Genomic DNA, 24,458 nt, shown 5'->3' on the forward strand with positions numbered 1-24,458 from the left:
ATTTGTTTTATCTTGATGAATAGACTTTTTGTTTAACAAGTAGACACCAGCCGACTAGAAAAACAATATACTGAGCCCTTTATGTATCCCCCGAGGAAATCGAGACCGTTAATGTTTGAAAAATATTGAACTTGCTTTGAGCTAACTGAGGCAGCTCGCCACTCAAACTTGCTTAGAAAAAGGTTTCTATCCTTCCCCTATGGCATGGAAGCTATATGCTTCCCCCCATCTAGTCGGTCCAAATTTAGATCAAGTGAGGCACTTACCGATTGATCTAGATCGGATGTTTCATAGTATTTTATTTTATGGGCAAGCTTTCTATGCTTCTCCTACAGCATAAAACTTATATACTTCCTTTTATCTAACCTTTCGTTTTGATTGGAGGTTAAGGTTGCTCCTAACACAATGTCACGTTCCTACACTATTTTATTTTTAATTTTTTTTCTATAAACTATTTTGACACCAAGTTTTGGACGTCCATTCTTTTATTAACTTCGCACTAGTGAAAAATCCATTCTTCTATTAACTTCGTACTAGTGAAAAATATAAAAACAAGAACTTCTATCTTGCATAGGAAGTATAGAAACATTTTTTATTTTTTTTTAGTTTTTTTTATAAATTATATAAATATGAAATTTGGTACATGCTATCATCTGAATAGGGGGCAACTAAAATAATATTAAATTTTTTTGATAAAATGTAATGACCAAAATACCCTTTGAAATTTTGGGGGTATTTTGGTAATTTTTTATTGAAAATATTTGTTTTATAATTTTTACAGGTGCAATTTTAAGAGAGGAGTGAATGCTCAAAATTTGGTGTCAAAATGATTTGTAAAAATAACATTAAAAATAAAATAGTGTAGCAACATGACATTATGATTGGGGTTATCTCAGCTGTCCATTCAAAATGGATGGTTCAGTTTTATGCAGGAGAGGCAGCATAAAAACCTTCCCCTAATTTCATCAAAGATAAAACTACATTAATAGAATAGATACTTGTATAATATCTCAAGAATCACATGACAGCTAGGAAGTGAGTCTGTCTCGTGATAAGGGCCGCAATGTGGAGTCTTTGAGGTTGAAAATAGACTCTGGAGGTTCTATAACAACAGATGGGTAATGCGCGATTCAACTACCAATAAGACTTAACCTTGTTTTGCAGGAAGTGGGCGTCTCAAAAAGGGCATTTGGCATACAGACGATATCTTTTGGATCGTTTATTGAACGAGCACATTTCTATGAAAAAAAAGAAATTTTTTATCCGTCTAGATCCTGTTGAAGTCTCCAATGAATATTGGCATGAGTCCCTACTTTATGATGATGATGAATTTCTTGCTTCTTAATTATTTGGTATGTACTTTAGATACATTACGCATGATATTAGTTTCTTCGCTGTTTGGTATGTACTCTGTACTATGTATATGGGTGCTTTCTTTTTGTTAGCTCCCTGCCCTAGACAAAAAGCGCCGCAAACAAAACAGTTACATTGAGTAAATTAAAAACAACTTTTTCGAATGATAAACTTATATATAAACTAACTGTAAGTTTACCTCGTAAGTATATGTTTGCTATACCTCATTAAAAATATTAATTTTATTGAAACAGTCAATTGTCAAGGATAATGAGTACATTCAAACGTGCCCTTAATAGACTTGTTCAATTGTCCAAATGTTCCTAAATGGTGTCACTTTATCAACTTTAAAGAAAAACACCCAAGTGAATCTAATTGACTTTACTGAACAGAAAAACAAGTATCTGATAAGAAAAAATAATTTAGCCTCTCAAACTAGCCCAGCTCCTACAACATTGTAAATTGATCAACTAATAAATACATAAACTTGAACTCCAATTGGAAATGTCTAAGCTCAAAAACACTAAACCCCCACAAAAGATCTTTTCTTTTCTTGATGATAAATAACCTCTGTAAAATCAAATAAAATTACAAAGGAGACTAGGGTTAAGAGTTCATTCAATATTTTTCGGAATTCCACATTAAACCAGGTCTCCAATTGCGAACGAGCGAACAGTGTCAGAACATGGCACATATCCAACTGCCTTGAATTTACTTGAACGTGTCTCAACCTTCAAATGTTGACCTTAATCAAATCAAGAAAATATTTGCCTAGAGCTTAAGTACTGGCCTGTTAAGAGAAGATTGCAAAATTTCATGAATGGAGAAGTTTTTAAACCGACCAACAACAAATGTATTATGTTTAAGTCCAGAATAATGGGAATCCGTAAATACATTTACGATGTTAATGTAGACTATTCATACCTCTGCTGTAGAATCAGAATGAAGATACGGGGCAAAAGTGCTCAAAACTTCCTCATAAACAGGCTTCTTAAAATCCACGGCCTGCTCAATAATAGTAGCACACATTTTACTTTGATTTGCCATTTATGCAAAGAATCTACTGAGAGATATCCAGATAATCAAGCTAAAACCACTCTTCTCTCTCCTGTGTGTGTGTGTGCGCCATGCGTGTGTGCGCATGCGCCTGCATAATTCAACCCACATGTTCAATTACTTCGTGGGGCAACATCCACGACCACTCTGAAAACTCAGCAATTTCTGTCCCATCACCGGAAAGATTGATCTCACTATCCTGTCCAGTAAATCTAAGAAGGAACCTGGTGGTCATAAATTCAGAAATAATCAGATAGTGTGGTAAAAAGAAAAAGGTTTTATCAGAGCACTAAAAGCAATGTAACAGGTTTTTCAAGTAACCAACAAAGGAATTAGGTAGCCCATAGAGCTTTCAGATCCATCCCAGCCTCGGGCCTTACCAACAAGCCCACTGGCAGGACCAAGGGCTTATTTGCAGGCCAACTGATTAAATGGGCCACCTAGACATTCAAATTGTGACCTTAGATTTCAACCTACAGAATGATATGGGCATTAGGTAAAATAAAAGCAGTTAGTTATTTATATATTTCTTATTTTTATTTGTAATCTATATTTTTTATTTTTTATTTGTAATCTTTCTCAAAGTTCAAACACCTTGTTTGTAAAGTACACGTTTTCTACCTTATCTTGATTGACTGACTGAAGCTGTTGTATCCAATCAAAGTATTCATAAGGCTTAATTCCTCGACTTCTCCCACAGACTCCCACTGCTATTTCTACTAGGCTTATTGTATATATTATACAAACGGCAGCAAGTAATGCATAATTACAGCTCAAAAGTATAGATAGTAGAGGTTGTATTAAGGACTTTCTCGCATTATGCAGCATTTTAGTCACAAAAATCAAGTTCTTATTGAGACTACCCTTATCGGTGTGGCCATGCAATTTTTTCTTGTTAAAAGCAACATGGGTCACCATAAATACCTTCAAAGATTTGAAACTTAAAAATAATGAGCGTCAAATGGTAATGATTACCACTTTTGGGCCTGGCCTTTCCAATCTCCTCCCCATAACGTACCAAGTTTTTCTTTGACTTCAGGGGGGAAATCATAAGTTAACCAATGAGGAACCTGTATGAAAGAACTAAAAATTAAACCAACATAATCATCTATGAGAATTAAGAAATGTGGTCATACACAACATCTTTTATTTTGAAATCTATGTTTTACACATCTCATGCAGAAGCCTTACTCATTTCATCCAAATATGGAAAATAAGTATCCTCCAGAAATCACAGTAAATCATGCACAGAAGCAAGGCATGGAACACATTACATGAACCTCAAGAAACACTATATCTGATTTTCCAATGACAAATAATCCATTTATAATTTCTTTCTCTGCAATATAAATGTAGACGATCTCAACGGTTGTAATAATTCTCCATATTCCATTAGGTCCACCAATCCAACTTGGGTATACCAAGGGGAGCCAAAACCACAGTCTATTGTGTTCATTAGAATGACAGCCAAGGCTGTAAAGGAGGAAATATCAGATATTAAAAACCCATATAAATCCACCTTATATGGATTGTTACATTAGAATAGCTAGGCAACAGGTACTTTCGTTTTTGCTGCACAAACACATACTGATTTGTACAAGTTTGACATTTATACACCACAACTGACATGAAACCTATTGCTTGTATTTTTGTTAAATTTATGAGTCGTGCACTTGGTGTTGGGAAAAATTGCAAGAACTGATAGGTTTGATGATAGCCAAAATCACCAATCCTATGTTCCTTCAAAAGATTGAGGGTATTATGGTCTTTGATTAATAGGGAAAAAAGGCTTTCCTTGGGATCAATAAAGAGTTTTCCTTTTAAGGGTTACCTTTAGGGGTCATGGGAAGTGGTCTCCAAGATGGAGATGGGTCTCCAAGAGAGAGACATGGCTTCCTAAAGAGAGGCAGAATTCCCATGGTGTTTTGGGTTGACAGTTTCCAATTCTAGAGAGAAAAAGTCTTCCGGTGAGGTTCTCTTTCCAGTAATGATGTGGTAGTGAGAAAGAGGAGGTTGATCAGTGGAGCTGCACAATCAGGAGAGCGGATTTAGAAGGGAAGATCAACGAGTGTTTTGAGAGGTATATCTCTTATAACCTAAAACAATAATCTTTATTGAAATAGTGGGCAAATCTCTCGTACTTGCCGAGCCTGTGGACGTAATGCTTGGGGTGAACCATGTAAATTGTGTGTCGTTGTGGAGTGCTTTTTGTGTTTGCTATATTTCTTGCACTTTTCTTTGTCATTCTATTAACTAATTTTGCATCTCGCCAACTACATGGATGATCTTGGGTGGAATCTCAATATATGGGGTCCCTAATTCTGCAAGTGAGGGTAACCAAGAACCCTAAAATGGGTATCAGAGCAATAGGTGCTGTCATTATTCCAAAAAATGTCGGGTGGTTCCCAGGCAGTCATGGAAGTCTTCGCCGCCCTGAGCCTAGGTGGGCACCCAAATTTCTGGGCGGCCTAGGTTGAAGAAGAGGAGTAAGGGAATATGAGTAATACATCATAAACTATTGAAAAGTTTAAAAATCCAACAATCCAGAGTTCCTAGCCATTGCAATAGACTACTAGCACAACCAAAAATAAAATATATTGGTAAATTAGTATACAGGCACAATCCATAATCCATACTTCATAGTCCATACTTCCATGCTTCATAGTCCATACCATTTCATAATCCATAATTCCATACAACGATACAAACATATATGTCTGGCATACACATAATAATAGAAACTAAAAAACAAGAAAACAAAGATATACACCCGAAGACTCAAGAGTCAAGAGTCTTCAGTCATCATCTAAAACAGTGGGGTAAACCTCATCATATACATCGAAGTCGAGTCCATCATTATCAGAGCCATCTCCCTCTTCAACATAACGTTCGTTCTCCTCCGTTTCTTATGAATCTACCTCTTCTTCTACCCCCCCCACCCCCCTCTTGCTTTGTGCAGATGATCTAGAGGCCTTAGCAGCGTTGGCTGCTCTATCTGATGCCCCTTCACCCTTTTCTTGCTTTGTATTTTATTAAACTCAAATATACTTAATCTCCTCCCTAGTAGCTTCAAGAACATTTTTAAAAGGGGCAACATAATATCGGCAAGGTGTTTATTGAATGGGTGAAAAACCCCATTGGTATCATTTCCACAATAATTACACCTTATACAATTTTTGTCCATCGGGTTATAACCATACTTCCAACCCAGATCACCACTTCTAAAAGAACCCCAAGAAGACATTCACATATAACAAGGCTCCTTTTTTTCCTTTTCTAGTTTTACCAAATTCAAATATTTCCTAATCTCATCCCTAATAATTTCAGAAACTATTTTACAAGAAGCAACATTCCTCTTAATACTAGCAAGGTGTTTTTTGAATCAGCTAATATACCCCCATTGGTATTTTTTTCACAAAAATTACACCTTATACAATTTTTATCATTTGGATTCAAGTTATAACAATACTTCCATCCCAGATAACCACTTTTACAAGAGCCAAAAGAAGACTTATCCAAATGGCAAGGTTCCTTTGTCCCTTTTTGGGTTTTATCAAACTCTATGATTGCTTAATCTCTTCAAGAACATTTTTACAAGGGGCAACATCCCCTCTAACACCGGCAATGTGTTTTTTGAACCAGTTTATACCCCCCATTAGTATATTTTTTGCAACAATTACATCTTATGCAATTTTTGTCATTTTCATTTGTGTTATAATCATACTTCCAACCCGGATCATCATATTTAGAAGAACTCGAAGAAGACATTGAAATAACAAATAAAATCTGAAATATGAAGATTCTTAACTAACCTTTTTGCTCGATCTTCAATCTTTACTATTTGAGATGTTTCCCAATTTCAAATGCCTCCTAAAAACCTTCTAATAAGCTTCATAAAACTATAAAATCAAATCCAAACTAAAAAGATGATGTTTGAATCAATTTTTTAAAAACTTTGAAAGACCCGATCGTTCTCACAGAAATGTAAGAAAGTGGTTTTTTAAAAAACAAATTCACTCCAAAAGGTCACAAAAGGGGTTTAGGTCGCACCCCTTATTTAAGAGAAAGGAAGACAAAAATGGCCCTCCATGAGGGGTATTTTTGCCCCTAGGCGGGCACCCACTAGGGACCGACCGCCTAGAAGAGCCACCTCGCCCAGGCCCCCTGGCCCACTTAGGGGGCTGCTTTTTAAAACACTGATGTAGGGCTAAGAATTGCTAGTAGAGGAAAAGATGCATGGAGAAGTTAGATGGATACATGGTTTGAGGTAGAGAAAAATGGAGGCGAAGTGTTGCGAAAATTTCACATTGGAGACAAGAGGGAATAAATCAAGAAATCTATCTATCTAATGGAGATAAAAAAAGGCGAATATGGTGATTTTCTTATCAAGGTGGGGGTTTGGTGATAGCCAAAATTACCACTCCTATGTTTTCTTCAAACGAGGGTAAAATAGAGTAAAAATAAAGGGAATTTCTTAAAAGGAACCATATTGATCTCTAATGAAAGGGGGTTTAGGAAGACATGATACTTATCTTTTTAAGAGTTGCCATTTGAGGCCATGAAAAGGGATATCTAAGATGGAGATGGGTTTCCAAGAGAGAAATATGGCTACCTAAAGAGGTGGTTTTCCTATGTGGTTCTAGGTTGATAATTTGCACATCTAGAAAGACAAACTCTCTAGGTTGCTCAAGAGGTTCTCTTTTCAATATCATCACAGCAGTGAGAAAGACAGGGTTGATCGGCATTGTTGCTCAGTTAGAATAGCTTTAAAAGAGATGATCAGCCAGTATATTTTAAGAAACGCATACCTTGTTACCCAAAATTGGGATGTTCATTGACATAGTAAATTTCTACTTGCCAAGGCCGTGGTCATAGCCCATTTAGGGTTAACTAACTAAACCGTGTGTTGTCGTGTGCCTTTGGTGTTCGCTATATTTCTTGAACGTTGTTGTCGTTCCGTTGACTTATTTCGCATATAGCCAGCTATTTATATGATATTGGGTGCCTAATTTCGCAAGTAAGGGTTCCGAGAAACCTAGAAGAATACAAATTTTCAATCAGAAAGTAACCAGAGATTTTTATAGTTGAGGAAAGTTTGAAGACCAAACAAAGGGTGCACTGTTGGTGTATTTTGTTCAAGTGCTTTGCACCAGCTCACATCAAATATTTGATATACCATTTAAGGATCTAGTTCTAGAAATTGAATCTATACAGACCCATACTTCTAAACCTAAAGACTGTTTCATGATTGAAATTTCACTAATTGTAAGCTTAACGAAGGTATCACTGTTTCATCAAATAAAAAAAAAAATATTTGATATACCATTCAAGGATCTAGTTCTAGAAATTGAATCTATACAGACCCGTACTTCTAAACCTAAAGACTGTTTCATGATTGAAATTTTACTAATTGTAAGCTTAACTAAGGCATCACTGTTTCATCAAATGAAAAAAAAAAATTTTCATTCCCCTAAGTTGCATCGGAGTATTTAAATTTGAGGTTAAAAATATCAGCTTAAGCTCAACTGAAAGTTGGTTGAAAATCTCTAATACAGCCATATGTTTCTTTTGATAAGCATTCATTTTAGCAAATATTAAATTGTGAAGATTCAATGTCAAGTCTATAACTCGGGCCCAAACAGAAAACAAAGCAAAACTGGAACTTTGAAACTTGAAGAAATCAATATTCTCAAAGGGTCAGCGGTTCTTTTGATGTTTCCAGCAAAGTAGTCAGTGGTTTCTTGCTATTTTTCACAAAAAGTTAGTTAAACAACATGAGATACTTTAAGTGAACCAAAGTAGAGAGAGAGAGAGAGAGAGAGAGAGAGAGAGAGAGAGAGAGAGACTTTTCTCAAACCTCAGCAAGAAATTCAGCAGAAGTCACTCCTGTTTCCTCTCTCAACTCTCTGAAAGCTGCATGCCTGGGATCTTCTCCCTCGTCTACACCTCCCTGAATCCAAAAGATAAAAATAAAAATTAAATAAAACAGTGAAGCCCAAGCTAAATCACTCCTAAAAACTCACACACTAAGCACGGTATCGGGATTCCTACTCCCATTTACACCAAATTTCACCGAAATCTGTCCATAATTAGGTCATATATCTGAACCCCAGTTCCCAAAATTCCATTAGAATTCAGAAAAAAATCAACCCGTAAAATTTCCCTTCTGTTTTCTTGTGGGGTTGCAAAAATTTGGCCTTTCAAACATGTCCCCACCACATTCATGGACCATTAAGGAATGAATTCTAATCAATAAAACCCAATGTTCTATTACATCGAGAGAAATTGATCAATACCTGTGGCAATTGCCACGCTCCAGGGATATCAAGCCTTAATGCTGTCAAAATCTGCTAAAAAAAATAAAGAAAATACAATGAATTTGGGATGAGAGACAAACCCACCACCAGAGAGAGAACCCATTACAGGGAGAAAGAGAGAGAACCTTGTTGGAAGCATTGACGAGGCAGATGCCAACGTTACGCCTGTAACCAAGAGGGGGTTCTTCCATTGTTGCAGAGAGAGAGAAGGGGCGGTATTTGCGAAGGGGATGTGGTTTTGTATTTGTTTTGAAGGGCGAAAGAGAGAGACACCGAGTGAGGTGACGATTGAAAGGGGAGAATCGGCATAAAGAGACCATGTGGAATTTGCAGGAGAAGGAAAGGAAACTTAGACTTTATTACTTAATGTATATGCAGGTGCACACATTGCGAGAATAAACATGGACCCTATTGCTATTGCTAGAGAGTATAGAGTAGGTATCCTCGCAAAAAGTATAGAAAGAGAAAAGCATTAATAGTTGGAGGAAAATCTTCCATAATTTCTTTTCCGAGTTTAGTTTTTTATTTTGGTAATTTATTGGGAATGATGAACCGTTATCAATTTTTGAAATCATTAATAGTTTTTGAAGGTGTTAAACGAAAATAAAAGCCTAGACCTTATCTGCGGCACGGGTAGAACCCCTGCTCTATTATCTTCTTACTTCGAGTTGGACTTATTATCACCTCTTCTTTTTATTTTATTTTTTGTCCATCAATACCTATAATCGCTCTCTACAAATCTCCCTAAATCACTCTTTAAGAAACATTATCACCCTATATTATTTCCTAAACAATCAGACCTCAATAAACTCATCTCACTTTCAAGTCTCAACTATATCACACGTTCGCTTATAGCATCTAAGTTTTTAACTATGGTTTAATTCATTGTGTTCTTCTTCATGTTGGAGGTGGGTTTCTCTTCTTTTTCTTTTTAACTGTTATAAGTAATGATTGTTTTTAAATTTGTTTTTAGGGATTGTATACAATGAGACCATTTACCTTTGGTATAGGGAGGTCATAATTACTTGTAACCATCCGATGTGAAATCTAATAGCTTGGGTATGTTACAAAGTTCGAAAAATTTCTTTTGAACTTTGAGCTTGGTCAATGAAATAAATGCAGCCACCCAATTTCACATCAAATGGTCAAAATTAATTGTGACCATCTTGTACCAAAGATAAATGGTCTCATTATATACTTTCCCTTGTTTAAGCACCCTATTATTGGTTAGACACTTCTCACAAATTATTAGAGTATCGGTTGATTTATTTTTGTGTTTTAATGATTTTGGCAGGTGTTTCCATTGATAAGTTTCAAGATCTTGGAGAGTTATGCTCCTATCCATTAGTATATATTTTGTTAGCCATAGGGATTAAAAATTAGTAAAAGGCTATTTGATGGAGAAAGATACCTCAACTTAGCATTAAACAGTGTCGCTCATTTCAGGTTCCACTGTTGTTCGCAATGGGTAAAACGGGTTCTTCTTCAATAATTCTTCTGTAGTTGAAGACTTTGACTTCTTTCCTATGAGTGGCAATTTCATGCCCTTTCTGCTGCTTGATTCACAAACTCCAGTAAATCCGCTCCCAGAACTGGAATTGGGTGTGGCATCTTGCTTGATTGGCCTGTCTCAAGGAGACTAAAGCGAAGTCAATCAATTCAGGTAAAGCATGGTGCCCCGAGCGTAGGGAGCTTGGGGTCGACCTTGGAAGCTTAATTTTGTTTGAAGAAGGGAGGGGTTTCTCCATTGGCTTCAGGGGCGTAATTTTGCCCCGAGTCCAACCTAGAGGGCCGGCTCGTGCATATGAAGTAGAAGGAGTGGACACGAGTGTACTCAAAGGGAACTTTTTTGAGAACCATGTTGTCATGGGCTTTGGGGTGGAAGGAAGGGTATACTGCTGGCCCTTCCCCTTGAAGCCCGAAGCAGTATTGGACCTGCATGTGTGTGCGTGATCTATAGAAGTGTTGAGGGTGGCTTGGTAACCAGACCTTAGTGAAGCAAGTGGTCTAGCATTTGGAATGCTGACCTTTGCAGGTGTAGTGGTCTTAGGACCACTTTGTTTTGCAGGCATGTGCATATTTGTTTGGGACGTACGACTGAGTCGTGGGTCGTGTGCTCTTTGGGTTACAACATTTGAGTTTTTCTGAGTAGAGTGAGTATTATGCAATGTGTGAGTGGCTGGAAATCCACTTTTAATGGCTCCAGGTCCTAAGAAACCCAAAGCAGGTGAGGTGGTCGGGGGTAGCTTTTGCTTGCCCTGATTCATCACGGTGATGGTTGGACCATTCGTGGTGATGTGAGTGAGAGTGTGTCGAGTGGCTTTGGATCCATTCGAGTTAGATGGTCAGGCGATAGAACTGCGAGCATGATGTGTGTGGGGGCATCATACCAAGATGAGCAGTGCCCGTGTGGAGTAGAGATGGGGTGACCTTGTGGTTACCACTAAAGTGCTGGTTTTAGAAGAACCAACCATATGAGGAGAGGGAGTGGTCTTAGAACCACTCTTGACTGGTGGAGGGTCCACTAGCAAAAGTGTGGGCATGACGGGCGACGGTTTTAGAACTGCTCATGCAGTTGACATTAATGGACTTGTTATTGCTGCCGATAGAAAGGGAGCAATGGGTTTTAGGATCCTTTCCCGAATTGTCCTCGGCTTGAGCCTGGGTGCTAAGGTCTGAGAGACCTCGTAAAAGATAAATGGGAGTAGTAGGTGGTCGAACCTTACTTCCCATAGATAAATTTACAAATGTGGGGATGATAAATCCCCAATTTGGATGAGAGATAAGTAATTGGACTCCATAACAGTTTTTAAGAAAGAGTGAGATGAGATATCAGTCTGTGAGAGCAGACCGAACCAATTATAGGGTGGCCTATCCCCAATGGAGTCACCAGTTGGTCGGGCCTGGATCTACCTCACTCGGGTTCCCTTAGGGAACCGAGTTCGATTGGCCCCCTCTTGGACAACCGCTTGACCTTCGCGTATCACGTGCTGATAGGTATTTTCAAATGTGAGAGGATATGTCTGTGTTGTTGCCCTCTTAGATCAATGAACGAAAGCCATCCGGCTATCCAGCAGCGTGGTTTGAATTCGACCTCCTCTCTAAACTTGACACCTCACTTGGACTCTAGCTGAAAATCTGCTAATGAAATCCAGTTAAAATAAACACCTCTCTGATGTGCTTTATGAGTTAATAGCTCTAGTTTGGGGGTAGAGTGGTAAGAGCAATAGGTAAGAAAGAGAAGAAAGAAGAGAATAAGAACGAGTTGATGAGGACTTGGTTTAGAAGTAAGAAGAAGAAGATGAAGTAAAAGAAGTGAAGGGATGACCCAAAGAAAATTGGGTAGCCTCCTGGCGTAACCTCTCCAAAGAGGTATTACTAGAGACAAGGAAGATCAGCAGGTTTGAAACCTGGGTTCCTGAAAGATTTGGATAGTGGAGTTGTAAGACTGAGCCTATAACTATGTCATTAACCTAAAAAGCCCCCTAAAAGTGATCAAGGGAGAGAAGAAAGTGAGAGAGAGAAAAGAAAGCTCCTCACGACCTAAACATTGTATGACTCGGTGGTTAAAATAGTGAAAGGGTTAGACTCTAAGAAAAGCTGACTCAAGATGACCCCAACCCGAGTGACTGAGTGTAAGAGAATTAATGTCTCCTATAACCTGACTACATTGTACGAGCTGATGGTTAGAGTAACAGTCCGAGAGATAGAACCCTAGGCCACTATCCCAGGAAGACCCCAAATTGAGTGCTCGAGAGGTGAGAAAAGCAACGAATAAGAGAAGAAAATAAAGGAATAACAAAATAAAAAAAAAACAAAATAAAATGAGTGAGAAGTCAAGATATGATTTAGAGAGAGAGGGAAGTGTTTAAAGTGAGAGAAGGATGGATGAAGGGGTTAAAGGAGGATGGATTCGCTTACGGTGTGGGTCCGGACTCTAGGGGGGAGATGAAAGAGTGGAGGAGGTGAGAGACGAGGGGAGACGTGGATAGACCCGCCTTAGGTGTAGGTCCAGGCCTTAAGGGAGAAGAGAGAGTATGAAGAGATGAGAGAAGAGGGGAGAAGTGGACGGACTTGCCTTAGGTGACGGTCCGGGCTCTAGGAGAGAAGAGAGAGTAGAGAAGATAAGAGAGTAGAGAAGGGGGAGATGGACCCCGCCATGTTGCGGGTCTGGGCCCTAGGGGAAATGGGAGAGTGGAGGGGAGAAGAGAGTAGGAGAGAGAGAGAAGCAGACCCTCCTAAGGTGCAAGTCCGTCAATTGACAAGAGAGAAAGAGTAAGAGAGAGAGGGAGGGACAGACTCGCCTATGGTGAGGGTCCATGACCCGAACGAGAGAGACAGACAGAGTAGGGAAAGAGAGGGAGGGAGAGGGAAGCCGGGCCAGTCCTAGGTGCAGGTCCAGAGAATGAACGAGAGAGAGAGAGATTGAGAGAGAGGGGGAAATGGTGAGGGCTCAAACCCGTCTCAGGTCTGAGCAGGGAGAGAGAGAAGAGAGAGAAAGAGAAGAGAGAGGGAAAAAGAAGAAAGAGAGAAGAAGAGAGAAAAAAAGAAGAGAGAAAGATAAATAAGAGAAAGAAAAAGAAGAAGAGACAGAACGGACCTAGATTGAGCTTGAGCCTAAGTGTACCTTCATCAATCCCTTTGCATACACATGAGAAATAAAATGTCTTGATCTTTATAGGTCTAGGTTAGGGTCTAAGGTCTAGGTGTCTAGCTTAGGTGGGTTGGGTTGGGGTATGGTATATAGGAACTAGGATGTATGGGATAGGCTAAGGTATAAGATAACTAAAGTGTATAGGATGCTGTGGTGTATGGTGTACTATGGTGTATGGTGTAGGCTAGCTAAGGTATGGTGTATGGAGTATGATTGGAAGCTAGGGGTTCTAAGGTATGGAAACTAGAAGTTCCAAGGAGTATGAGATTGGGAGTTGGGAATCTTAAGGGAATTGAAACTTCGGGATTCTAGGGAGTGAAGGGTTCCTAGGAGTATTTTCTCTCTCTAGGAAATGTTTCTCTCTTTTCTCATCTTGAGTCTTGAATTTGAAAGCAAGCAAAAAAACGAGCAAGAATTTCAATCCTTCAAGAGATATTTCAAGAGTTTCCAAGAGCTTCATTACAAATGACTAAGAGAGCCATTACAAATGATTTAAGTTCCTTATATAGAGCAACCCCAAAAAAAAGGTGGATTGCTCAAAAACAACCAAAATTGTCATAAAATAGATATTTTATGAATAAAAATATTAATCTCAATTTTGGACCAAGTGACCAAAATACCCTTCAACACTTTTCAAATAATAAAACCATCATTGTATGAGAGGCTCGTGCCATTGCTAGGTCTCGGGAGCTTTTTCATATGTTTACAATGGCAATTCGAGCGATCAAACGTAGTATAATCGATGCTTGAACTATTATGCACGTTTGATACCTTTGATAGTCTTGAAACGGATTTTTAAGGAAGAACCCAAAATCCGGCCAAGTCCATAAACTTTGTGATTCTTCGATCACCGATCCGGCATGATCCAAGATGTTCTGAGTCTTCATTTTGATCACTAATTGAAGATCATATTATCACGATCATTTTGTGATAAATTCTGTCCATTTTAGTCACCGTTTAAGCAAGTTCTAATTTTGGGAAGTCGTCGGAAAATGGGATTCTGGAAACCGGAAAATTATGTCATCTTCGACCTCAAAATTCGGTGTCATCCGGCCTCCGATCATTCACAAAAATTATATCAAATTGTAACTCTTCGAAGAACAGTCGCAATGGACCCATACTTGCGACGATCCAACATTAGGATCTTGAGCTATAGCCTCTTAAAGAATTTGATATTCTTCTTTTAAAAATTTGAATTTTCATGTTTCGAGCCCATCTTCTCTCTAAGAATTCCCTCGTTTTGGGCCATGCCATATGTCAAAACGAGTGTATCATTAAAACCTAGCGCGTGTCTGAATTTGAGCGTAATTGGACTCATAATGAGAAAGTTATGAACATTTGAAAATCATCTCGAAATGAGAAAACACAATTTCCATAAATAGAAACCGCTTCACTGAGGCTGTACTGCAATAGTGTAAAAACTATCCTTTTATAGTAAGTTAGGCCCAGAATGGTCCCGAATGATCTGATTGAGCCGAAATTTGGTATCTGGGGGTTTTTCAAAATTTTATATCCAATGGCAGTGGTCAGATATTGTTTTGATACCTAGAAAATAGGGTTATAGTTATAATGTCTATTTTCAGCATGATAGGAGCTAGATTTGAAAACTGAGTTTTGTCCTGATCAACACAAAACTTGTCAGAATGTAAGGAAATTTTACAGGTGTCCTTAGAGTATCTAAAACTACCCTCGCATACAATTTGAGGCAATTCTAACACTTCTTCAGAGGCTGCCCAATATTAATCTTATTGCTATAGTGTTCCCGTGGTCTGGCGACGTCTTGGGCACTGGTTAGACCAGGTTACTACCAGCTCTCTCCATATTCACCTTGGGGATGCAAGTATGTCAAAAATGATGTATAATAATATACTCTAATTACATTCCCGCATCTGCCATAATGATAGGCAGAACATTCATAGGCACCTAGGAGCCCTACCGCAAGGAGGGTCTCTCTGTAACAGACACATACTTCTCACGTCCAATTGTAGTAGCCCTGAATGAAGCTAATCTTTCCTTCACATCCAAGTCCCTCTTCATGCCGTTTCACTTTCTTGTCATAACCTAAGAGGCCTGGAATAGGGAAGGACCATGAACCAGCTGCATTCTTATGTGCAAAGTGAAGAAGCAGGGATTTTCAGCCTAAACCACGATGAGATCGATATGTGATTTCTCTGCATTCTGCAGAGTCTACCAAGAAGTTGATAGAAATGGGACACTGAAGCTCTGGTGGGTATTTGCCGTCGTCTTCATGGCGGGGAAACTCGACATCGGAAGATTGGCTACTAATTGGAAAGGCCTTGGACCTCATGATGCCTGAGGAGGAAATCCAATGTTAAAAGGATGCTCTTGAAAATCAAGATCACCAGTCTATGGTTCCCAACTTATGACCAATGCTTTCATGGCTTAGGTCAAAGGTTCGATCCTTAGACTCAATATCTATAGGTTTATGGTTCTCAACCTACGACCACTGCCTTCGTGGCTCAGGTCAAAGGTTCGATCCTTAGACTCGATATCTACATGTCTATGGTTCCCAACATACAACCAATGCCTTTGTGGCTCAGGTCAAAGGTTCAATCCGAAGACTCGATGTTTACAGGTCTATGGTTCCCTAGTTATGACCAATGCCTTCGTGGCTTAAGTCAAAGGTTCGATCCTTAGACTCAATGTTTACAAATCTATGGTTCCCAACTTGTGACCAATTCCTTCGTGGCTCAGGTCAAAGGCTCGATCCTTAGACTCAACGTTTCCAAGTCTATGGTTCCCAACCTACGACCAATGCCTTTGTGGTTCAGGTCAAAGGCTCGATTCTTAGACTCAACCTTTACAAATCTATGGTCCCCAACCTATGATCAATGCCTTCGTGGCTCAGGTCAAAGGTTCAATCCTTAGATTCAATATCTACAGGTTCATGGTTCCAACCTACAACTAATGCCTACAAGGTTTAAGACTAAGGCTCGATCCTTAAGTCTTATAAAACTCTGATTTTTAACTGACGGTCAAAACCTGTGAGGGTTTAGACTAAAGGATTTGATCCCTTAACTCGATACCCCGACCCCCGACCAGTACCTTTGTAAAGGTCATGAATTGATCGAAACATTCGACTCACAGCCAATGTTAGCTGAGAAAAATCGAGGAGGGCTTATGGAGAAAAAGCCCCAATATCCTTAGTAATAGGAAGATTCACCGAAATCTTGAGAAATCTGTAACAGATTTCTAGAAATTTGGGGATAACCTCCCCATGGAAATTGAATCTTCAAAAATCCCATATGCCAAATTGACAGAAAGTGAGAACTCATGCTAAAAGAATCCAGGGAGAAGTTACAGATATTTCTTTCGAAATAACGTGACGAAAGGGTCTCTCTTAGAGAGATTACTAGAATACCAAAAGAAGATGCAAGAGGAAAGAGGGTTTTTCAGAAATAGTGATGAGCGGAAGGGTGGGAGAGAATGAAAAGGAGATCGTTTGGGGAAAATGCGACGCTTGGGGTACCTTATACCTTGATTCGCGCTAAAAAGACAATGGGATAATGATAGTTTCTAGCAGTTTTACCAAACTGCCCCTACTGAAATAATGAAAGAGGTTATGGCCTAGGGATTTTACTCGGTTGCCCCCGGTATTTTCCGAAACGATAGGGATGTCACGATTGTGTTAGAAATTTGAAACATGAACCAATGATATGCGAATGCAAAATGATGCAAAATGCTATGGGCAATTGAAGATGCAAAATGTGAACACAATGATGTAAAAAAAGAGTTTCATTAGAATTTCATTGATGGAAGGTTGTGGGACAGAGCCATTACATTTTGTTCAGGAAAAAAAAAAAAAAAAATTAAAAGGGGAAGGAGAGGAGCCAACTAATTCCACTCATCAGAGCCAATTCCATGAAGCGCCTTAGTTCCATGACCCTGGAGAGCTTTCTCTTCATTGAGCTCATGGCATCCTTCGCATGATCACCTTCTCCTTGATAGAAGTCCAACATACTCCGATAATGTTCCACCTCTTGCATAGCCGAGACATCACTTCCTGAAGATGAGTACTCTCTTGGGACTTAGGGTCCGTCATGAGGCCTGCCTTCAATGCTTCCCCCAAACATCTTCCTCATCCTCAGAGGAGATGTTCATAGACTTCAAATTTGCTGAGCATTTGCGGCTACTCTCCGCTTTCGCAGCAATCGAGGGAGGGATGTTAACAGAATGTTCTTCACTGCACAAAATTGGGGGAATGAGGTGAGGATTGAGACGGGTCTCTAAGTGATGAGGGAACTTAGGGGATACCATGGTTGAAGATATTGGATGTGAGATACTCTCTTGCTATCCTAGATTTATAGGCTTTTCGTGAGGGATCAAAGGTTTGCTCCTTGGGAATACGATGAAATGATGATTCAAATGGCTATCCGCACTTTGATAGATGCGGGGGTTTTCGAGACAAAGAATATTCGATAAAATTTAAAGACATACATAAGGAAGAGCAATGACGGCAAGACCACCCAAATCATCTATCGTTACGTGCTCTAGGGACCTTACCCAGGCACGCGAATGCCCAAGATGGTTTTTTTGGGTGTGTTTTCTGTCACATATGAGGACCAGATGCACTTTGATACTAGTATGACAGCCAAGCTTCATATGAGACTTAATGGAATACCCCATGTGACGCAAATACATGATCTGACCAATATCCATTAGATGAAAGGCTTGATATGCCTAAGAGAATCTTGACTCATTGGTTAGTCATTAAAAGTCCTAACCCATGGTTGATAATGCTAAAACCTGTCAACTAAATATATTCAAGCTTAACATGAATGGTGAAGTCATCTCCTTTTGAGACAAGTATTAGGATACACATACTCCTAAGGCTCTATGTACGTCTATCCATATGATATGTTGAGGAACATATACGGCTCAATATTGGCATCCATCATTGGTTACACACGTGTGCTATAACTTAAGATCAGTGATAAGAGATCATGAAGACGTTTCTACTTAAGACAAAACTCCAGAATGCATATGTTCCCTGACACAAAAATACATCTCCATTGCATACTGGAGGAGTTCTGGGTGAGATGTGATGTGACTCTCTAAAAAGATCCATCGTATATTGAAATAATAGGGTTTTGACTGATGGAACTTCAAGGAAACCACATCATGATATACTGAGGTGAATTTCTAAATATATATATATTAAGGCCTCATGTGCTTTAAGGTCCAAGGGTGATAGGACTTGGGTGATATTTGGACCTGGTTTAACCCATGTTTGTATCCACCATCGGTTCATATATGAGTTAATTGACACCCCGAAGCTCAATGCCTTCGGGACCAAGTTGAGACTCTCAAGAAACCATGTCGAAGTGCTATAACCCTTTTTCTTGAAGTTTCGTATTAGTCGGAGGTTGGATAACTCGACGGTTGGAGCTCAAAGCCCCATGTCTCGTGCGTTCCAAGAATGACAATATTAGACTACTGATACTGAAATTTCTCCTTTAATGTGAGGAATTGAATTTCTCAAGAAATCCGGACCATTGGATCCTTGATCCGATCACCCTTAAAAGGTGTGGAAATGTTCGATGAAGAAGAAGAAAGTATATTCAGCGGGATGAACAGAAAGGTGAACTAACGAGTAATAAAAAGGGAAGATATGTCCTGGTCTTTCTCATGGACAGCTCAACTGATTCGAAAGATTGCATATTTAAAATTCAAAAGAAAGATGTTTAGCCACATCAGACATGCATGAATTTGAATTTGCGAATGGTTAAGGGTTGACCACATAGGATAAGCGCAAATTCAAAATTTGCGCGTGTTGGGGTTGACAGATTTACCTACGGTTTTAAAACTCGTGTGAATCCTTAAATTTAAATTCAAATCCATAAAATCTGTTCATTCGAACTAAAAGACCAGCTCACAAGTTCGAATTCACGTGGAAGATAAGGACAAAATGAATATCCAACGTGAAGGTGAGGAAGATGATAAGCATCATCAAGAAATCAATCGATGGAGGTGATATTTGGTGGTTATCAAAGAGATATTGAAGGTTATCATCCAAAGAAGGTTATAAATGCCAGGTGAATTGATGAGAACGGGGTTCACAGATTATTCTTGGAGATAAGTACTCTTTGAGAGAACATATCTCATACGTTGATCAAGTACTAAGATAGAGTGAGAGAAGAGAGCGAAAAGAGAAAGAAATCAATTCCGTGCTCTGAGATACCCACTTGAGGACCATTTTCTGAAACGGACAAGGACATAGGATTAACATCCCTACTATAGATCAGGTATATAGGCTGATATCCCATCCGATGCTATCTCCTTTTATATATATGTATGGCTTGTTATGTCAGAAATGAATGTATAGGTCTTAAGGCTATAATCAAGGGTCGTCAGCCTTATTTGATTTTTATCGCATTATTTGATCATCCAAAATATAACAAGGGATTAAACTCTTGGAACTATTTCGTTCCCAATATATAATTATAAAGAACTTGTGTTTTTTAGGATATGGAATGCATGGATGACTTTGGCCTCGAATGTGTTATCCTCTGGTAAAGCATTTAATTGGAGTGTCAGCATGTTTTAAATTATGTTGTCTTTTTTAAAAATCAAATACCCCTTTTTCATATGATATTTTAAATATTTTATTTCAATTTCATTGATTTTTGGTTCTTATATTATCCACCTTTCATAGAATTTAGTGAGGTGGCTGATTGGAAACACTTGCAGTAAAAAAAATTAAGGAGTTCGTGGAACTTTCTCAATTGCAATTGTTGAGAATCTCTCTGCTCGTCATATCAATTTTCAGTTCTAATTTTCCTCTCTATCTTTCTGAATCTTTCTCTGAATTTTGTAGGGTTGGCGTAATTAAAGGGTAATATGCACATATCCGGATAATGGAGAGCGCATAGTTTTGATATTGAACAGCGATCCACCTGCCCATCAACAAAAGGTTCATCTTCATCTTGATCTGTAATTCTTTTAAATTTAAGAGAAGTACAATTAAGAAAAGAAAACCCTCTTCAAACTTACCCTGGTTTGTCAGGTCCAAGAGGTTGCAAAGATAATGGTGAAGGAGCTTAATTTGGATGATGAGTGGCTTCTGCATAAACTCTGCAAGGTAGATAGACATGGTTTTGCTGCTTGAAACATGATATTGCTATGCATGGATAAGTAATTTGAACTTACCCAAAAAAATGGATAAGTAATTTGAGGCGTATATATTTTTATTATGATTTATTTCGGGTGAATTACTGCCAATTATGAGAATTACTATTAGAAATTTTGCTTTAATGTGGTTGCTGGTTTTGCATAGTTGTGTTTCTAATTCTGTAAGTAGTGCTTCTTTTGGGAAGCTATGTTTATCCTTTTGTTTCTAAAATTAAGAATAGGTTAGAATGTAGGTTAGAATGCTGAATTCTGAGGTTTTTCTCCTCGGCTTTATCTTTCGTTTCACTTACAAATCCCGCTTCCCACTATCTTTTTAGTTATATCTTACGTCTCTTGTAGTTTTTTGAAGGCACCCCCCCTTACTAAGCAATTATAAGATTCTTATGTTTGTGAAAATATCCTTATTTTTCTTTTTGATTTTTGAGCAAATTGTAGGCATTATTTCTTCAATAAAGTCTTTCCTTGCAGTGAGGGCAATGCACATGCTTTTAGCTAGTTTACAAAAACTACAAATTTATAGTTCAAAAACTGGTCACCCATCTATTACATCACATGCAGGTTTATCTACTTATCTCAAGTCAGAGAATTGTTGGCTGTCTTGTGGCAGAACCAATCAGATATGGCTACAAAGTCATCTCAAACTATCCTTCAATCATAAATTCATCAAGTTCAAGTGCAAAAGAGAATTTCAAAACAAAAACTGGTGTGCTTCTCTTTGGCAATGTCAGTTTCGAGAGAGAAACAATCCAAAGATCTAATGTAAAGAACTCAGAGAAGATTGCAGATGAGTTTATCGGTACTGCAATCCTTTGTGAGACGGAACCTGTGTCAGCCGTTTCTGGCATAAGTGCCATTTGGGTTCTGGCCTCCAGCAGGAGAAAGGGCATAGCAACTCGCTTGCTTGATATTGCAAGGTACTCTCTCTCTCATATGTTTTATGTTTGGTTTAGATTATCGTGTTTCCTGGTGTTATGGATTTGTAGGAAGAACTTCCTCATGGGTTATATCATGGAGCCCTCCCAATTTCCCTTCTGTCAGCCAACTTTGGGGAAGGCTTTTGCCACCAAGTATTGCAGTACCAACTCATTCTCGGTTTATAAATCTATTAAAAGGTGATTTATGTAAGAATCGATAATTCAAGGTAGAGTTTCTCAATTGAGAAGAGAAAATGGGAGGCATTTCCACATTCTTTTCTTATGGCGATTGTCGAGGTTCCAACAGTCGAAAGCACTGAAATTAGTGAACACCTTAAGAATATGCTCTCCCTGTTCGGATCTGTTATCCTCAAAATAAGCATTTTGCATTGTAAAAACCAGGCCCTTTGGTGATTCATAAAGATGATTCTTACTTCTCTTTTGCTCTATTAACTAATGTCAGATATGACTTTACAGTGAGTATTTTTTTCCTTTGGAGTGCTTTTCTATGCTGCAATTTGTATATCTTGATGAATAGACTTTTTGTTTAACAAGTAGACACCAGCCAACTAAAAAAACAATATACTGAGCCTTTGATGTATCCCCCACTGAAATCAAGACTGTTAATGTTTCAAAAATATTGAACTTGCTTCGAGCTAACTGAGCGAGCTCGCCACTCAAACTTGCTTAGAGAAAGGTTTCTATCCTTCCCCTACTGCATTCGATCCTTCACCTACTGCATAGAAGCTATATGCTTCCCCCCATCTAGCCATCCAATTTAGATACTCACCATTTTTAAGTTTTATAACTCAATAGATCCAAAGTTTCAAAACATATATTGGGTCACAAAATTCTAAGTTTTCTATCTTTTAACCCCCTAAGCTAACTTTATCTCCTTTAAACCTATTTTTTTACCCCAAACAATATAAGAAAGATATCATTTTAAACATCATAATTTCTCTCTCATCACATGATTTTCCCCCAAATCTCTCTTTACTTATTTCCCACTCTCTCCCCCATGTCTCTCACTCTCTCTCTCCCCCGTTAGAGAGACAGAGGGTGAAAGTTAGAAAGAGAAATTTGTGAGGAATATATCACATAAAAAGAGAAAAGGTTTAGAATGAACATGTCTTTTTTATATTTGTTAAGGTTAAAAAAAAGTTAAAAGTGGGTAAAGTTAGTAAGGGAGTTAGGATATATATTTTGAATCGTTGGATCTATTGAGATATAAAACCAAAAATAGAGGGTATGAAGATATTTTTCCTAAAGTTTTTTGATAAAATGTAATGACCAAAATACCCCTTGAACTTTCAAGGCTATTTTGATAAAAATTTTTTTTATTGAAAATACTTGTTTTATAATTTTTACAGGTGCAAATTTAAGAGAGGAGTAGATGCCCAAAATTTGGTGTCAAAATGGTTTGTAAAAATAACATTAAAAATAAAATAGTATAGCGACGTGACATTGTGATTGGGGCCATCTCAATTGTCCATTCAGAATGAACGGTCGGTTAGATAGGGGGAAACATATAAGTTTTACGCAGTAGGGGTAGCATAAAAAGCATTCCCTTAATTTTATAAAAAATAAACTATCTTGAAAGAGTAGATACATTATACATGATATCTCAAGAGTCACATGATACGCAGGATAGCTAGGAAGTGTGTGTGTCTCATGATAAGGGCCTCCGGCCTAGATGTGGAGGCTTTGAGGTTAAAAATAGACTGTGGAGGTTCTATAACGAACAGATGGGGTAATGCGTGATTCAACTATCAAGAAGACTAAACCTGGTTTTTTTTTGCAGGGAGTGGATGTTTCAAGAAGGGTGTTCAGCCTACGATCAATATCTTTTGGATCCTTTCTTGAACTAACACATTTCTATGAAAAAATAGAATTTTTTTAATCCCTTTCCAGATCATGTTGAAGTCTCCAATGAATATTGGCATGAGTCCCTACTTTATGATGATGATGAATTGCTTGCTTCTTGATTGTTTGGTATGTACTTTAGATACATTACGCATAATATTAGTTTCTTAGCTGTTTGGTATCTACTCTGTGCTATGCATATTTAGCCTATTTGGGTGCTTTCTTTTCGTTAGCCCCCTGCCCTAGACAAAAAGCGCTACAAAAAAAGTTAAGTTGAGTAAATTAAAGGGAAAGTTACAAAAAAAACCCCCAAGTATACTACGCAACTTACCCTCCAACTAACTTTTTTACCACGACTACCTTTCCTCACAAAAACCTCCTCAATCCAAAAAAAAAAAGCTTAACTACCCTCTCTCTACTCGTGGCTTTTACCCACGACTCTCTCCCTGTGCGCTCTGGGAGTTTATTTAAACGCTCTGACAATGAGGACACGCTCTGGGAGTTTATTTAAACGCTCTGACAATGAGGACACGTACTCCGACAATGCAAAGACTTACTCCGACAGTACACCTTCTGGAGCCAAAGCACTCTGACCGCTGGATACGTCTTTCTGACAATGAGGACCGACAGTTGGATAGGCCGCTCCGACAATGAGGACATGTGCTCCAGCAAAGACTCGCTCTGGCAATACACTTTTTGGAGCCACAACGCTATGGCGGTTGAATATGTCGCTCCGACAGTACATTTTTTGGAGACGATTGAATAAGTCGCTCAGACAATGAAGACAACGCTCCGACAGTACAAAGATGCACTCCGACAGTACATCTTTTGGAGCCACATCGCTCCGACGATTGAATTGGTCGCTCTGGCAATCGATTATTTGGGACTGCCAATTGACTCTTTTTTTGTGCGGGAAAGGTATTTCCGTCCAAAAAATAACAACTTTTTACTTTGAGGGGGTGTTTGCGAAAAAAGGTGGTTGTCGGGAAAAAATTGAGTGGAAAAGTTAACTGGGGGTTGCGTTGCATAGATAGTATACTTGGGGTGCTAGTTTGAGGGGCTAAATTATTTTTTCTGATCAGACACTTGTTTTGCCTAAATTAAAGACAACTTTTCCCTAAATTATATATACAATGCTACTCTTCTTGT

The 24,458-nt window shown here is 38.5% G+C and overlaps 2 protein-coding genes across 9 annotated transcripts; one reads left to right on the top strand and one right to left on the bottom strand.

Annotated features, from left to right (window-relative positions):
• Positions 1-1,164: 1,164 nt before the first annotated feature.
• On the top strand, positions 1,165-23,492 carry LOC18444431 (protein CHROMOSOME TRANSMISSION FIDELITY 7). 3 transcript variants are annotated; one of them, XM_088852640.1, is made up of 5 exons: positions 1,165-1,352; positions 20,219-20,314; positions 20,408-20,482; positions 21,091-21,446; positions 23,248-23,492. In XM_088852640.1, exons 3-5 carry the CDS (start codon positions 20,429-20,431, stop codon positions 23,312-23,314), a joined length of 477 nt encoding a protein of 158 aa, XP_088708766.1. In that variant the 5' UTR covers positions 1,165-1,352; positions 20,219-20,314; positions 20,408-20,428; the 3' UTR covers positions 23,315-23,492. The 3 variants fall into 3 exon arrangements, with proteins under 3 accessions (XP_088708766.1, XP_011627181.1, XP_020529411.2); XM_011628879.3 differs by lacking the exon at positions 1,165-1,352 and adding an exon at positions 20,030-20,134; XM_020673752.2 differs by lacking the exon at positions 1,165-1,352 and adding an exon at positions 20,065-20,107.
• Positions 1,720-9,191, bottom strand: LOC18444428 (nudix hydrolase 26, chloroplastic). Of its 6 annotated transcripts, none has more exons than XM_088852638.1 (7): positions 8,852-9,181; positions 8,706-8,756; positions 8,267-8,359; positions 3,385-3,479; positions 2,519-2,633; positions 2,278-2,358; positions 1,720-2,143 (listed from the first exon to the last, which is right to left on the bottom strand). In XM_088852638.1, exons 1-7 carry the CDS (start codon positions 9,044-9,046, stop codon positions 2,132-2,134), a joined length of 642 nt encoding a protein of 213 aa, XP_088708764.1. In that variant the 5' UTR covers positions 9,047-9,181; the 3' UTR covers positions 1,720-2,131. The 6 variants fall into 6 exon arrangements, with proteins under 6 accessions (XP_088708764.1, XP_088708763.1, XP_088708765.1 ...); XM_088852637.1 differs by having other exon boundaries at positions 8,706-8,759; positions 8,852-9,179; XM_088852639.1 differs by having other exon boundaries at positions 2,531-2,633; positions 8,706-8,759; positions 8,852-9,176.
• Positions 23,493-24,458: the final 966 nt, after the last annotated feature.

Source organism: Amborella trichopoda, chromosome 11 (assembly GCF_054954075.1).
Source record: "Amborella trichopoda isolate Santa Cruz 75 chromosome 11, AtrichopodaSantaCruz75HAP2 v2.0, whole genome shotgun sequence".
In the NCBI taxonomy this organism is placed as follows: Eukaryota; Viridiplantae; Streptophyta; class Magnoliopsida; order Amborellales; family Amborellaceae; genus Amborella; species Amborella trichopoda.

Coding starts and splice junctions, on each gene's coding strand:
- LOC18444428 (XM_088852637.1), bottom strand. CDS start 9,046: ATGGTCTCTTTATGCCGATTCTCCCCTTTCAATCGTCACCTCACTCGG. Junction 8,760..8,851: donor TCGTCAATGCTTCCAACAAG/GTTCTCTCTCTT, acceptor TATTTTTTTTAG/CAGATTTTGACAGCATTAAG. Junction 2,634..3,384: donor AAAGGCCAGGCCCAAAAGTG/GTAATCATTACC, acceptor TATGACCACCAG/GTTCCTTCTTAGATTTACTG.
- LOC18444431 (XM_088852640.1), top strand. CDS start 20,429: ATGGTGAAGGAGCTTAATTTGGATGATGAGTGGCTTCTGCATAAACTC. Junction 20,483..21,090: donor TTCTGCATAAACTCTGCAAG/GTAGATAGACAT, acceptor CATCACATGCAG/GTTTATCTACTTATCTCAAG. Junction 21,447..23,247: donor CGCTTGCTTGATATTGCAAG/GTACTCTCTCTC, acceptor TTTTTTTTGCAG/GGAGTGGATGTTTCAAGAAG.